Source organism: Scleropages formosus, chromosome 11 (genome assembly GCF_900964775.1).
Source record: "Scleropages formosus chromosome 11, fSclFor1.1, whole genome shotgun sequence".
Classification (NCBI taxonomy): Eukaryota; Metazoa; Chordata; class Actinopteri; order Osteoglossiformes; family Osteoglossidae; genus Scleropages; species Scleropages formosus.
In genome coordinates this window covers 26395361-26411293 of record NC_041816.1, presented here as the reverse complement: position 1 = coordinate 26411293, position 15933 = coordinate 26395361, and the positions used below count along the sequence as shown (strand labels likewise).

Genomic DNA, 15933 nt, shown 5'->3' with positions numbered 1-15933 from the left:
AAAAATGTGCAATCCATGTTGTTCATCAGAATAAACAAACATTTAAAGCAGCTGATAGGCTGCTGTAGGGCCTGAAAGCGATGAACACAAAAAGATACAAACTAGAGCCTGAACACAGTGACAGTAAAGCAAGGTTACCTTAAATGTATGGCCCTTGTACCATGTTTATTACTGCAGTATACTTAATACAGGGGGGTGCGGTGGTACAGTGGGTTGGACTGGGGTTCGAATCCCGCTTGGGGTGTCTTGCGACGGACTGGCGTCCCGTCCTGGGTGTGTCCCTTCCCCCTCCGGCCTTACGCCCTGTGTTGCCGGGTTAGGCTCCGGTTCCCCGCGACCCCGTATGGGACGAGCGGTTCAGAAAATGTGTGTGTATGCTTAATACACTCTTTTTTTAAACACCTTTACCATGATTTGCGTATGTAAGGTAGGCATTCTTACTGGAGTAAATCAGGGTAAGTACCCCGCATTCAGTACAGTAAAGTTGGAGTTGGGCGGCAGGGGGCGCAATAACCGCGTATGTTCGGGAAGCTCATAAACACCGTGTTTACAGTAATAAAGATACAGTCAGTAGAGGGACCTTGGACACTTTCGTGCTATTTCCCATTGTACTTATTACGAAGCACTACTGAAATTATTCTTTCTTTATATATTTCTTACGAATACAAAATACAGAAGTTAAATTTTTTACTAAGATTTTTTAAATTAAAATATTATCTAAAGATTTTTTTTTTTTTTTTTTCCCCCGAAAACGAGAAAACAGGAGGATATTTCGGCCTGGTGCGAGAACGAGGACGACGACGACGACGACGAGGAGGCGGACGGGTGTTGAAAGCGCCGATCGACCCCGTCACGGAACCCGGAGCGCGCAGCGCGCACCCGGGGGCGGGACGGCACCGGAGCCGCAGCATCGCCATGTCCGTGAGCCTGGACAAGGAGGCCTATTACCGCCGGATCAAGCGCCTGTACGCAAACTGGAAGGTAAAATGGGGCATAAACGCCGTTGCTGACCGAGCCGGATGGGACGCTGGCGACGCCACGGAGGCGGGGGGCGCGCCCACGGGGACGCGCCGCCGTGGGCTTCCTCCTCATTATTCTCCTCTTCCGTGGGCCGCGTCGGCGCAGTAAACAAAAGAGCGCTTTTCACACTCGTCGCGAACCGGGCGCGGCTGCGTCCGCAGCTCGTGCCGATGTTGATGACGATGATGCGGCTGTTTCGCGAGCCAGTTTTCGCTGCGCGAGGCCGCCCGCGTCGCACCTCGAGCTCGCGCCTCGCCTCACGTGCTCTTTGTGCCGCTATTTCGGCCTTCTGACGAACTTGGAAGCGCTGCGATCTCAGATCCGCGGGCCCTCGGTTCACGCGCAGAGAGTGTGTGTGTGTGTGTGTGTGTGTGTGTGTGTGTGTGTGAGTGAGTGAGAGAGAGAGAAAAAAAAGCCGAGTGTTGTTGTTGGAGGCCCGCTCGTTCTTTTTCTCATGCTATTATTTATTATGTCATTATTATATCTTATGACTTGATATTAACAGATTCATAATGTCGGCTTTAAATTAATGTAGCCTTGACACATGTGGCCATAGGCATATCCTCTTATTATTGACAGATATTCGCTCTATGTCTATCTATCCCAGCGACAAACTGACCTTTTAACTGCCCTCTTTATCAGCTAGAATAAGTTCCATAATAATATATAGTTTATATTATACATTATTAATATAATGTGTATTATAGCACAAATTAATAAAACATTTATGTATTATAAATGTATCTATATTGCATTTATTAAAGATTAATTAATATAAAATAAAATATAATAAAGATTTAGTATAGTAAACCTTATGCTTTTCTGCAGAGCTACTTGCGGTGATTGACCCTTTTCAAGGGCTGTGTAATATTTACTGTGTCAGTTCAGGGTAAACACTTGATCTACGGATACAGCACTACACCAGGAGGTGGGGTTCAAACCCAGGTCTTTTGAGTCTGATGGCAGCAGCTGTAATCACTATTAACCACTTGCTGCCCCTAAGGTTTCAAGATCTGGCACTTTGTTCCAGAAGCTGCAGTGTGTTCCAGTGACACCTGTCCCCAGGTGTGGACTGGCTTCCACAGCATGCTGTCCTCATCAGTGTCCATCACCGTGGTAACTTTGTTATCCTTTCTCTCTCTTACAGAAAGGGGAAGATGAGTTCGGCAAGGTGGACGCCATGGTTGTGTCGGTGGGAGTGGACGAGGAGATTGTGTATGCCAAGTCCACAGCCCTGCAGGTGTGTGTGTCTGGCTTTCTACTTTGTGACACAATGGGATATGGGCCTGTGTGTCTTCATACCAACTTTGGTAGCAGTGTGATTCCTGGAAACAATCATCATCATCATCCTCCACCATCATCATTATCCTGAAAGAAAAAAAAAAAACAAATTCCAAAAACAGTTCCAGATGCAGACACACAATTCTCGACGTGTCGTCATTTAGGTATTTATGACATATTTTAGGTGTTTTGAGACCCTTCTTGGATGTTGGAAGGGATTCAGCAGTTGCGAAGGAGGTCCGGAGCAATTACACGGTGTTTGTGAGTTAATCTTGGTCCACACAAATGTTGGGTCACACAGCCTTCGTCTCGTCCCTCTCCAGACATGGCTCTTTGGATATGAGCTCACTGACACCATCATGGTTTTCTGCGAGAGCCAGATCCTCTTCCTCGCCAGCAAGAAGAAGGTAGAGTTCCTGAAGCAGGTGGCCGTCACCAAGGGCAATGAGAATGCCAACGGCGTCCCCCCCATCATTCTACTGCTCCGCGAGAAGGTAAGACTGTCCCCCTCAAATTTCACACGGCTTCCTGGTCGCCAAGGGTTACGGAAGGCTGATGTGTCTTCTCTGCCTAGAATGAAAGCAACAAGGCCAACTTTGAGAAGATGCTGGAAGCGATTCGAGGCAGCAGAGAGGGTAAATCTGTGGGAGTCTTCATCAAGGACAGGTTTCCTGGGGACTACATGAAGAGCTGGAGTGATATGATCACCGCTGAGGGTCTGGAAAGGGTACGACCTGTGTGTGTGTTACCTGTAGGCTCCAGTGAAATACGATGTGTTTGTCTTCAGTGCTGAGTGAAAGCATGGTAACTCCTTGTCCCTTAGTTTTACCACAAAATGGGTATTTAATGAGAATCAGTGTTTCTCATGTGACATAGTAGGTGTGTAATGATCAATTCCATATGTTGCTTTAGAGGAAATGGTGTGTGTAGTAGAAACATTCAAGTAGTGCAGGTTTAAAAACAAGTGAAGCCCAAGTTGCATTGATCAAAACAAGTAGGCAAGTAGAGTCAGGGCTGTAAATCATAGTCATTTATTTGTTTATGAGTAAAATTTCCTCCAAGAATAATGACCGTCCCTATAAGATTCACATACTTTAAAGCAGCACTCTGTGTGTGTGTGTGTGTGTGTGTGTGTGTGTGTGTGTGTGTGTGTGTGTGTATATAAATAATTTTTTGTTTTAATTTTTCTTTACTATAAATACCTCAACTATTCACAAAACCGTGTCCTCTGGTTTAGAAGTCAAAGAGTGAAGATGACTGACAGTCCAAAAATGAACTCTCCTGTACTATTATATTATATATTTAAAATTTTTGGACTGATTGATTTTACAAATTTTCTATTGTAATGTTTTGTTGAAGAATAATGATCACCCCTGTTGGGTTCATGCATTTTCAAGCAGCACTCCAGGTGCTCAGGTTTCCTCACACAGTCTAAAGATGTGTGAACTGGTAACTGTGTGTGAGTGTATTATGCTATGCTACAGGTGTATAGATGGGTCAGTGGGCGTAGTGACACGTTTTTCCAAAGTGACTTAAAGCATTAAGGTATTTAGGGTTAAACAGCTTGCTGAAGAATACTACCTAGTAGGTGAGGTTCGAACCCGCAACCTTTGGCTCTGATTGCAGCAGCTGCTCTAACCACTATGCTGTCAACTCCCTGAAGTGTGAAGTCATCGTGAATAAAGGTGTCCTCTGAATTATACGTAGTCTTTGTTGTACGTTGCTTTGCGGAAAAACGTCAGATAAATGAAGAAGAGTAAAGATTAAGACATCAGATGTGTGATTAGTGTTCACCTTAATGGGGTACATTACTGTTATTGTTTGGGTAAATATATAGCTCTATGAAAAAATAAATAAAAACAAAAATGTAGTTCCAAGATTGAATATGGGACAACTGGTAGCGTCGTAGTTAGCGCTGCTGCCTTTGGACCCAAAGGTTGCAAGTTTGAATCTCACTTCTGGCTATAGTACCCTTGAGCAAGGTTCTTACCCTAAGTTGCTCCAGTAAAATTATCCAGCTGTATAAATGGGTAAATAATTGTAAAGTAGCTTAATTTTATAAGTCGCTTTGGAGAAACACATCAGCTCACTGAATAAATGTCAAATTCTGATGGCTTTCAACATCTCCAAAACACCAAATTTCTGAATTCTTCGTACAGCAGTTCACAGGTGCCAACCTCTAAGCTCATTGCAATGTCCTGTAGGTGGATGTCAGTGCGGCAGTGGCTTACACCATGGCAGTGAAGGAGGATGGAGAGCTGGCCCTCATGAGAAAGGCTGCCGGCATCACCAGTGAGGTCTTTACCAAGTTCTTTAAGGAGCGAGTGATGGAGATTGTGGATGCAGATGAGGTAAACTTGGGCTGGGGTTGCTTGTTCTTCCAGTCCTGTACCTGAAAGTCTTTCTGCTGAGCTTTGTGATCCAGACTTGCTATGGAAAGTGTTGGAGCGACAGAAGAGAAGATTCTTGTTTGGAATTGATTCCAGGTTTGAAAACACCTCCACGTTTTATGTACAGAAAGTCCGTCACAGCAAATTGGCAGAGTCGGTGGAGAAAGCCATTGAGGAAAAGAAGTACCTGGGTGGTGTAGATTCCTCCGCTGTGGAGATGTGTTACCCTCCCATCATCCAGAGTGGTGGCAACTACAACCTTAAATTCAGTGTGGTCAGGTGAGGCTGGACCACGTTATGAGAATGTTGGCGTTCCTATCAAAGTCTTGAGCTTCTTTTGACACCTTCTTGAGACTTGATGAAATATTCAACCAGTGCCTTCCTTCCAGTGACAAGAACCACATGCACTTTGGGGCGATCACGTGTGCCATGGGAGTCAGGTACAAGTCATACTGCTCCAACCTGGTGCGAACGCTCATGGTAGATCCACCCCAGGAGATGCAGGACAACTACAACTTCCTCCTGCAGGTTGAAGAGACACTGCTGAAGGAGTTGAAGCACGGTGAGAGAATGTTTGCGTGTGTGTCGGTGTGCATTTCATCAGAGTGTGAAAGATGTGTAAAGTAATGCTCTCTTTCCCAACACAGGGGTGAAGCTGTGTGATGCATACAATACCGCAGTTGACTTTGTGAAGAAGGAGAAACCTGACCTGGTGGCAAAGTTCACGAAGACCCTTGGGTTAGTCACATTTCACGTTCTCATACGGTCAAATCGATGAACGTTTCTTCACGACACTCTTACACATAGAGTACCGGTCAATAGTTCAGCTACATCTGGACAAGCTGGTAAATATGTGGTGCTTAATACTTAAATGGGATGAGCTGGACAGGAGAGTGAAAGCAAAGCAACCCACCATTATCTTCTATCTCTGGGAACTGAAGCACAAGCAAAATGAAATCCAGAGGTTCTCGTATTGCCTTTGTTGTGGTGGAATGACCTCCCTGTTTCCCACAGAACTGCTGAATCCCATTAAACATTCCAGAAGGGTCTAAAAACACAACTATTTTGGACCCACTTCTCTCCTGATGTAAACAGGATAAACACATTAACTTGCGTCACATCATCTCTCGAAATCACTTACGAATCAGTTTTGTGGGCAGCTACTTGTGTAACGTGTGCCGGCCAAAACGGCGGCATCGGACAAACCGGCTGTTCCTTGAGAATCACATATCTGCATCTGTGACTCTTCATCAGCTGCGGTGTGCACTTTTGTGACGTCCTTTTGGAGAGAAGCATCTGCCGAACAAATAAACGTAAATGTTGGCTGGAACCTGGTAACCCAACAACTGGCGAATAAAAGTAGTTTCCAGCAGTTGTACTCAAACTTTTGACCGGTACTGCGCATTCACTCAGCGCTCACCACAACCGTGTTTGTTTGTTTTTCTGCGAGAAGGGTTGTGTGTCACAGTGCGTCTTCCTCCAAGGTTTGCAATGGGGATTGAGTTCCGCGAAGGAGCCCTCGTCCTCAACAGCAAGAACCAGTACAAGCTTAAGAAGGGTGAGCGGTCAACGTCGGTCACTATAAATGCCCTGTATCCACCAGCAGTCTCCCCTGGTACATGTGTTCATGATCCTGGGAAAGTTATGTAACTATATTTCTAAATAAAGACCAGATACAGTGAGCTAAAGATAATGTCAGACAGTAAATGGCCTATTGGTCACTCTTGCTCGCTGATGGTCACTCTCGGTCACTCTTGGTGACATGACATTGAGGATGTTCATGACCAGTGTTGCAGAATCTCTGATGATACCCGTATGTATCTGGACATATGTGCGTTGCCCCCGCAACGGTAGATTTATTTTGGGTTCTCGTGATTGATGGTTGCGGTCGTGTTGTTGCAGGCATGGTGTTCAGTGTTAGCCTGGGATTTTCTGACCTCATCAACAAGGAGGGGAAGAAGGAGGAGCAGAAGAAATATGCCTTGTTCATTGGTGACACCGTGCAGGTCAATGAGGTGTGGACCCGCCCTTCGTGTCTTTGCCGGTGTAAAAAGCCGTGATAAACATGCTCACCTGGAATGCAGGCGTGTTCAGAAGTGTATATGTGTGTTTTTGTTTTGGTTCCAGGAAATTAGAAAACCAAAATATACTGAAGAAGGGAGGTGTCTTAGGTGTGTTTGCAGAGCTACATATGTGCAATCCATCCTCCATTTAATGGATTTAGGGTTTTATGGACAGTGGAAAAATATTTGAGCAAAAAATAGGAAAATTAGAAATGTGAAAAAAAAATATTTTTAAGCATAATATAAGAGAAGATATAAATATATAAGTAATTTTGAGCTTTTTGACTGTATCTTCATTAATGCATAAATTAATGTTTTAAACAGTTTTGAATCTATCTCTGCAAGGAACCAATTTCATGACGCTTTTCTCCAAAGCGACCTACAGTGTTAAGCTACTTAAAGTTATTTATCCATTATATATCTGAGTAATTTTCTTTATTTATTTATAGGTGAAGGGTTTGAAGCTAAAGGTTGAAGGTTCAATTGCCACCTCCAGCTGCACTACCCTTCAGAAAAGTTTATATTCTAAGTTACTCCAGTAAAATTACCCAGCTGTATAAATGGGTAAATAATTGTAATTAGCTTAACATTGTAAGTCGCTTTGGAGAAAATCGTTAGCTAAATGAATAAATATAAATATTTTTCTTAAATTACACTTCCAATTTTTCTGTACTTCTGGCATGTCGGAGCGAGCACCTCTTGCCCCTGTATAGTGCAGAAAATTGAGCACCAAAAGTTTTATTTCAATTGCATAGTACGTTTTTGTCGCAAAGTGGACGTAAGAATGAATTCAAAATAAAGGCCGGTTGTCCTGTGTCTCTGGGAAGACACTGCAGCTCCTTTCCTGCTCAAACTTGTCAACCAAATCCGTCGTGGGAAATAAAATACCCAGCGAGTCTATGGATACTTCTCTTGGGTTCTGTGAGTATATACGTGTGTTTGTACACATACGTACGTGTGCGTTTACATACTTAGAAACCCCTCGACTTGCGCAAATAGACTGTTCTTCAACCCCTTACGTAAGTCAAAAGTTACGTATGTCAGATTCCCCCTCCTCCCCCACCATTCAGCATAGGTGTTATAATTGTTAATATCTTTATATATAACATTATTATTGTAGTTTTCATGCTAGCTGTTCCTTTCACGTCCTTTATACGTGCAGCAGCCTTCACTGTCGTATTCATAGTCGATAGGGCTAAACCTGGTTCTCGTGCTATAGACGATAATCTTTGTCCACTTTCGTACTTCCTTATTATTTTCAATTTCATCTTCAAATCGATTGCTGTACGCTCGCGAGACGGTTCTCGTTTTCCTTCAAGTGCACGTTTACCCCCAGGAATCGTGAATAACGAAATGGGTAAAAAATAAGCGCAAAAAACACTACGCTAACGAGAGGAGATTCGTTCACGGCTCAAGACATGCAAGAACTGGGAAGATGCGGCTTGTTGCCTTGGCTGGTTATGCCGAATTGCTCTTAACGTACTTTAGATGTTTTGCGTAAGCGCTATTCATTTACATTTATATTTATTAATTTAGCAGACGCTTTTGTCCAAAGCGACGTACATCATAGCTGCAGACATGGGACTCAAGTAAACCCAGTTTGATACCTACCACTTGCTGCACCGAGGTTCATCGTTCGAGTAGGTGCATAAAACACAGGATAGACAAATCCTGATACCCTCCTACCAATTTTTTTTTTTTTGTTCGTAAATAATGTGTATGCCAGGAATTTTTACCTAGATCCGGATTTATGTAAGTTAAATTCATGTAAGCAGAGGTGTGTCTGTATATATGTTTGTGTGTTTGTAGACATATAGATACACATGTATATGTGTGTGTAGAAGAAACGCTCTGAGGTGTGAGTGTGAAAGAGCACAAGTGACCGTGTGTGTTCATCCTCAGGAACAAGCTGCCACCATTCTCACTCCTGTCAAGAAGAAAGTCAAGAATGTCGGCATCTTCCTAAAGGTCAGCGAGGTGTCGTGCTGCGACGAAACGAAGCGCTACGTTTTCTCCTCTTGGAGTCTCTGCGTTCCGCTGCCGCTGCCCGACGGTGTGTTTCCCGTCACCTGCGGAAAAGACGTTAGTGGTTTAACCTTGTGTGTTTTCGCTTGTTTTTCCACAGAATGACGAGGAGGACGAGGAGGAAGTAGACGATGCGGAAAAGCTTTTGGATTGCGGGACACGGGGGGCTGCCCTGCTAGCCGATCGAACGAGAGTACGCAGTTTGGTGTTTTTCTTATATGAGGCAGCAATTAACACAAAGTTTATCTTTATCCTGTAATTAATTTACTGTCATTTAGACAGAACTTCTTTTTTTAGACACCAATGGATTTACTCAGATTAACAGATGTGCGGTACCGCTTTCACAACCCCTCAACGCAACTCCTGGCCCCTCAGTGCATCTTGTCGATTTCAATTCAAAATCTTCTGTTCAATAATTTAAACTATCCTGTATAATTCAAAATCCATACAGTAGTGTTTCCTTCGTCATTAAACACATTTAACTTGTCCCGAACTTCCTTCTTTGCATATGTGTATGTGGCTTCTGTGACTGGTACTTCCACTTACGGTTGGGCAGAATGAGATGACTGCCGAGGAGAAGAGGCGGGCCCACCAGAAGGAACTAGCCAATCAGGTGAATGAGGAGGCCAAGCGACGCCTGACGGAACAGAAGGGAGGGCAGCAGATACAGAAGTGAGTGACAGATGGAGGAGGAGAAGGTGGCAAGTAAGGATGGAGGGGTTTTATCACGGATGTGTTTTAGCACAATTTATAACAGTTGATGTGCGCTTGTGGTGTATGTGTATCTCTTCTGAAGTTTAACAGACAAGTGAATAAACATTTTTACAAGGTGAAACGAATGAAATGACCCCCCTCCCCATTCCCTGCTGCCTTTTCTTAATGATCCAAGACCTCGGAAGTCCAACGTGTCTTACAAGAACATATCCCAGATGCCCCAAGAAAAGGAGATTCAAGAGATGAAGCTCTTCATTGACAAGAAGTACGAGACTGTGGTCATGCCCATTTTCGGCATCGCCACACCGTTTCATGTTGCCACCATTAAGGTACCTAGATATGGTTTTACATGTTTTCATTTCACTGGCACTTCGCGTTAAGTGACCGACAGTAATGTACCCATTTACAGTTGGGTGATTTTTACTAGAGTATTTTAGAATATTGCAGCAGGAGGTGGGGTTCGAACCTGTGTCCTCTGAGTTGAAGACATTAGCTGTGGCACCTTCTGCTCCAGATGGAGTTCTCAAGTGACTGAAAAAAAAACCCTCTTTCATCCTCATGTAGAACATCAGCATGTCAGTCGAGGGAGATTACACATATCTGCGGATCAATTTCTACGTCCCAGGAAGCTCCCTGGGCCGCCACGAGGGCAACGTCTTCCCCAATCCAGACGCTACCTTCGTCAAGGAGATGTGAGCTTTTTTCGCTGGTTTCTTTGTTTTTCAAGGATCTTTAAGTTGTCCAAGTTGGTATTCATAGCTCGGCTGGTTCATCTGACTCACTTTGCTGGATTAACCTCAGCATTTTCGCTTCCTCTTGCCAGAACATACCGTGCCTCGAATCTGAAGACCCCCGGTGACCATTCGGTGCCATCCACCAACCTCCAGAATGCCTTCCGCATCATCAAGGAGGTGCAGAAACGTTACAAGACGCGTGAGGCTGAGGAGAAGGAGAAGGAGGGCATTGTCAAGCAGGACTCGTTGGTCGTCAACCTGAACCGCAGCAATCCTAAGCTCAAGGACCTGTACATCAGGCCCAATATTGCTCAGAAGAGGATGCAAGGCTCACTGGAGGCACACACTAATGGTGAGAAGTGGGAGAAGGATGCATCTTGGGTAATGAAATTTTTGGGGGAGCCTAAGTATTAAAACACTGGCATGTGTCCTACCAGGGTTTCGCTTCACTTCGGTACGTGGTGACAAGGTGGACATCCTGTACAACAACATCAAACATGCCATCTTCCAGCCCTGTGATGGCGAGATGATCATCGTGCTGCACTTCCATCTCAAGGTTTGTTACTGGAGATGCTCACGTGTCTCACGGACGGTCGCTCGCTCAGTTCCTGTTTCCACTAAGCCAGGTTCTCACCTTTGCTGCTGCTGCTAGAATGCCATCATGTTCGGGAAGAAGCGGCACACGGACGTGCAGTTCTACACCGAGGTGGGCGAGATCACCACAGACCTGGGCAAGCACCAGCACATGCACGACCGGGACGACCTTTATGCTGAGCAGATGGAACGGGAGATGAGGCACAAATTGAAGTCAGCTTTCAAGAACTTCATTGAGAAGGTGGAGAACCTCACCAAGGAGGGCCTGGAATTCGAATTGCCGTTCAGAGACTTAGGGTGAGCTCACAAACAAATTGTGAAAATCCTTCCACCCGGTATCAATAACAGCTTGTCCAGCACTGCGTGTCGGTGGTCCAGAGCCTGTCATAGCTCGTAAACATGGTAAGGGCAATTTAGGAAACCAGAGCACTTAGAGGAAGTCTGTGTGAACAATGATGAAAACATGCAAACTCCACGTCGATAGCTGGATTCGAACCCCTGTCCAAATCCAACAGCAGCGGTGCTGTGTGACGCTAGTGCTACATGCTGTGCCACCCAAATCATGAGTATTACCACTGAATTTCTGAATTATGAGATTAAGTGTCTTGGGTTTGTTTATATGAACATGTCATTCTTTTGTATACAGTAAGCACTATATGTGTGTGTGTTGTGTAGGTTCCAGGGCGCCCCCTACAGGAGCACATGTCTGCTGCAGCCCACCTCCAGCTCCCTGTGCAACGTCACCGAATGGGTCAGTACAGACGTCTTGCTTTCCCTCCAGCTCACTTCAAGATGCTTCATAGATCCAAAGGTCCTGTTTTTGCTTTCGAAGCGTGTGGTATTGGAAGAGCGCTGGTAACAATTTATTAATTTGGTCAACTCCACTCTCCAAGTTTCTGCCATGAGTACAATTATTTACATTCACATCTATTCATTTATCAGACACTTTCCTCTAAAGCGGCGTACATCTCATAAAAAATACGATGTGTGCATTACATTAGCAGAAAGAGAGACTGAGATGCAGACATGTGATTCTGGAGTACAGTCAGTTTGTTATATACCACAGTATAAACCAGTATGCATTACAGAAGTAGCTGCATATAGTTTATATATCTGTTTAAATTTTTTAAACAAATATCATAGTATGTGTCTATCGCGCACATGAGGTTAGAGGAGAAGTGCCTGAAAGAGTTTCTTGAACATCGAGAGGGATTCAGCCGTTCCGAGTGACAGAAGGGCGCTCATTCCACCACATCTGAGATGACTTTACAGCTAGAGTACACCACTTCTTCTCTTCCACCAGAAGAATGCATATTTTTAGGGGTATCGGAAAGACTGAATTTGCACCAGAATTAAGGTTTTTGGCCCTGTCTAAATCTAGTACGATGACAGGATTTCATCTGTGACTTTGCTGTGAACTCGTGGAAAATGCCTTCCAGCCGCCGTTCGTCGTGACCCTGGACGAGGTGGAGCTCGTTCATTTTGAGCGCGTGCAGTTCCACCTGAAGAACTTTGACATGGTAATCGTCTACAAGGACTACAGCAAGAAGGTGACCGTGATCAACGCCGTGCCTGTGAACTCGCTCGACCCGATTAAGGAGTGGCTCAAGTACGACCGTGTTTTCTATCGGCTTTTCGAACATTACCGTGTTCCGTGTGGTTGCTTGTTGTTGGAAACTCTACTTTGTAGCGCTTTGCGTTGGGAATGTAGGTGAAAAAGTGAATGATTCCACAAACCTCATCCAAAAAACAGCAAATATGGGAAATGACCAGTATGGGGATGGAATCTCTGAGGGCCCATTAGGTGTCATTGGTGTCTCACTCTGAACCTTGAAGCTGGTGTGTTATAGGTTTTTTTTTTTTTTTTTTTTTTTTTTTTATAACCTTTGTTTTCACCTTCTGAGAAGTAGTTATTTCAGTTCATCTCCCAGGGTGTATAAATTATATCATATAACTTTATTTTATGTTATTTTAATTCTGGACTGGGGCAGATTTGTATTACTTGATTGATGGACCGATTGATTGATCGGAATGAACGTACTAAGAGAAGTAGAGTCACGTACTGCTGTTCTCTGCTGCCCAGCTGTCAGACAAGGTTCCAACACTCAGCATTTCTTTTTCTTTGTTGTCTGTCTCAGTTCCTGTGATATCAAGTACAATGAGGGAGTACAGTCCCTGAACTGGACCAAGATCATGAAGACCATCGTGGATGATCCCGAAGGTTTCTTTGAGCAGGGAGGGTGGTCCTTCCTGGAGCCGGAGGGTGAGGTGGGTGCGCCGATGACCATCTACCATCCGCGTTTTATTACTGAGGGATGAAGCACAGAAGTGAGTTCAGATGCCTGTTGGGGACCCCCAGGGGAGTGGCGAGGACGGGGAGGACTCCGAATCTGAGATGGAGGACGAGACGTTCAACCCGTCTGCGGAGGAGGATGATGGGGACGAGGACGACAGCGATGAGGATTATTCGTCTGAAACAGAGGACTCGGGTAGCAGGCACATTTATATCGTGCGCATGCGCACATACACACACACACGTGCAGAGGCATATGCTTCACTGCGTTTCATCTCTTTTGCTTGTTAGACTACAGTGCATCTCTGGGCAGTGAGGAAGAGAGTGGAAAAGACTGGGATGAGCTTGAGGAAGAGGCTCGGAAGGGTGAGTCTGCCACAAAAAAAGTGTCCGTGACAATAAAGCTTTTCTTTACCCCGACATTGATGGAAACACAAATGCTGAAGTGAAGACTTCCGTTGCAGCGGACAGAGAGAGTCATTATGACGAAGCGGATGAGGGCACTCGGAAGAGGAAGGGCCGGGCGTCAGCAGCGCCACCCAGCAGCAAGAAGAAGAGACGACGTTAGATGCGAGGGGCTCGTTCTTCATGTACTTTCACATTTTGCCCTCACAAGGAAGCATGGGACTGGCGACGTGTGCAGAATCGACCGCGGTCTCCATGGCACCCACGTATGGCCCTTCCAGACACACACAGAGAATCTTTGAGACGTTTCACAAGCGATAGAGACGCCCAGTCGCTTACAAGCACAAGCTCTATGAAGAGATAGGAGCTTCACAAAATAAATTCCATATTTTTATTTTTCATGCACTTAGTCCACATGTAACATTACAATCCTTTATGACATAGAGGTCAGATGAACTTTGGAAGAGCAAACCCTTGTGTGTGCATCTTATCTTTTGTCGATTTTTAGTTTTGAGGAGAGATATAAGTCTTTAGTATTGAATGAATTGGATTTTCTTTTGCATCTCTTTTGTATACATATATATATACAGTTTTTTTTTACGCTGCTCCTTGAAATCCTAACCTCATAAGTCCACATAAACGGCTCCCTTTATCCAGGGTTTGTACAACTTTGATTCTTAATTCTCTCAATGTTGTGTTTTCTAATAAAAGAGACTGAAAATTTCTTGTATTTTTTATAAGTGCAAATATATTAAAATTTACCTTAATTCAGGCTGATTGAGAATTTGCATAGTGTGTTTGTTTTGCTATGTAAACAAACACAAACAGTGACGTACAGTAACTAAATATGCTCCGAAGATGGAAGACACAGAACGTCGTAACCCTGTTACGTATACATTGGTTCGTCAAGTACAACGTAGGAGTGCAGAACTGCAGACAGAGGAGGTGAAACAACCTTCTACATGCAACATGTTTGATATGTTTACTGTACATGACACACAATACATGTTTGAAGAACAACATATAAACATGAAGAGAATGTAGATGAGGGAGGGTGACTAACCCAGGGCACCAGCTCAGAGGTCTCGTATCTGGGATGAAATCCATAGAGGTCATACAGTGTCATAGAGGCATCTGTGTCACTGATGATTGAAACCCACAGTAAATAACTAGAAACAGAGTATGGTGTAGAAAACTTAAGGTACAAATTACTATTTCTAACCTGTGGTACACGGTCTTGTTTAAGTAATTCAAACTAATACTTGTAAAATTAATTAAAAAACACCCTAATTCATACTTATTCAAATTAAAAATACTGCATTTTTATGTATAATATATGCACACAAACACAAGTACATAATATTAGAATAAGTGTAAGAATGAGTGCTTTAGGGCTGTTCAACTGACCTCAATACATACCTATGAAATTTAGTGTTTATGTATTAAATCAACCTTTAATGCATGAAACAAAATAGAACACTAGAGAAATGTATTAAAACAGATGAATTTTTTAGTTTACACTCACTTAAACAGACACAGTGTCTCACAGTGTCATGGTGAACAGAGGACATGGAGGAGGCTGGACCCAAGTGGAGGATCATTTATTCAGAACCAAAGATTAGACGTATTCCCGTGGTTGGAGACGAGCAAACGGTCAAGTCGATTGGCAAACCGAACAGAGTCGAGGATTCAAAGTTGTAGTTGAGGGACAAGGCAGGAAGTTGCAATGTGCAATTAGACTGGAGAACAATGAAGGACAGAACTTGAGAAAAGCAAAGCAAGGTAGGTTTGAAAATGCAGAGGGGATGATTGTCTCAAGTGAGAGTCCGCAACTAGGAAGAGGTTGAGAGGTGCGTCTCATAGCTGAGTGGTCTGATTGAAGCCAGGTGCTTAATTGGAACCAGCTGCTGTTGGTTGAGGTGTGGGCGTGGTTGTGACAGTACCCCTCTCACTCCAATGGGTGGGTCTTGCCACCCCGCAAACCCTGGGATGGGGTGCTGGCCAGTCCAGATGGTCCCAATGGAATTCGGCAATGAAGGATGGATCCAGGATGTCACTTGCTGGGACCCAGCTGCGTTCCTCCAGCCCATACCCTTCTCAGTCCACCAGGTAGTATAGGCCTCTGTGTCGACGCTTGGAGTCCAGGAGGGTGCAGACAGAGCAGGGGGCACTGGGTCTCCTCGGGATGCCTGGAGAACTAGGGTCAATGTGGGGGAAACTGCAATCAATAAGTGACGGGAGTAATGTATTGAATGATCTTGTATGGTCCGATGTAGTGGGGGCTAAGTTTTCTGGAAGAAAGCTTGAGGTGGATGTCCTGGGTAGACAGCCACACCCTTTTTCCTGGTTGGAAGATCAGGGTGTGGCTGGATGCTCTAGCACAGGTGCCGAGGTCCGCATTCAGCCGTTCTACT

The 15933-nt window shown here is 44.4% G+C and overlaps 1 protein-coding gene across 1 annotated transcript; it reads left to right on the top strand.

Annotated features, from left to right (window-relative positions):
- Positions 1-502: 502 nt before the first annotated feature.
- Positions 503-14243, top strand: supt16h (SPT16 homolog, facilitates chromatin remodeling subunit). Its single transcript, XM_018746009.2, has 24 exons — positions 503-981; positions 2168-2260; positions 2625-2795; positions 2876-3028; positions 4506-4652; positions 4819-4970; positions 5081-5253; positions 5339-5429; positions 6176-6249; positions 6594-6706; positions 8657-8722; positions 8880-8972; positions 9336-9451; positions 9669-9822; positions 10058-10185; positions 10317-10579; positions 10665-10783; positions 10880-11118; positions 11497-11572; positions 12261-12430; positions 12960-13089; positions 13181-13310; positions 13406-13480; positions 13579-14243. Exons 1-24 carry the CDS (start codon positions 520-522, stop codon positions 13680-13682), a joined length of 3492 nt encoding a protein of 1163 aa, XP_018601525.2. The 5' UTR covers positions 503-519; the 3' UTR covers positions 13683-14243.
- Positions 14244-15933: the final 1690 nt, after the last annotated feature.

What these genes read in the sequence shown, in the direction of transcription:
- supt16h (XM_018746009.2), top strand. Translation starts at nt 520, where the DNA reads ATGTTCGGGAAGCTCATAAACACCGTGTTTACAGTAATAAAGATACAG. An exon ending in CCAAGTCCACAGCCCTGCAG is followed by an intron (nt 2,261 to 2,624) that starts GTGTGTGTGTCT and finishes GTCCCTCTCCAG; the next exon opens with ACATGGCTCTTTGGATATGA. An exon ending in GCTACCTTCGTCAAGGAGAT is followed by an intron (nt 10,186 to 10,316) that starts GTGAGCTTTTTT and finishes TCCTCTTGCCAG; the next exon opens with AACATACCGTGCCTCGAATC.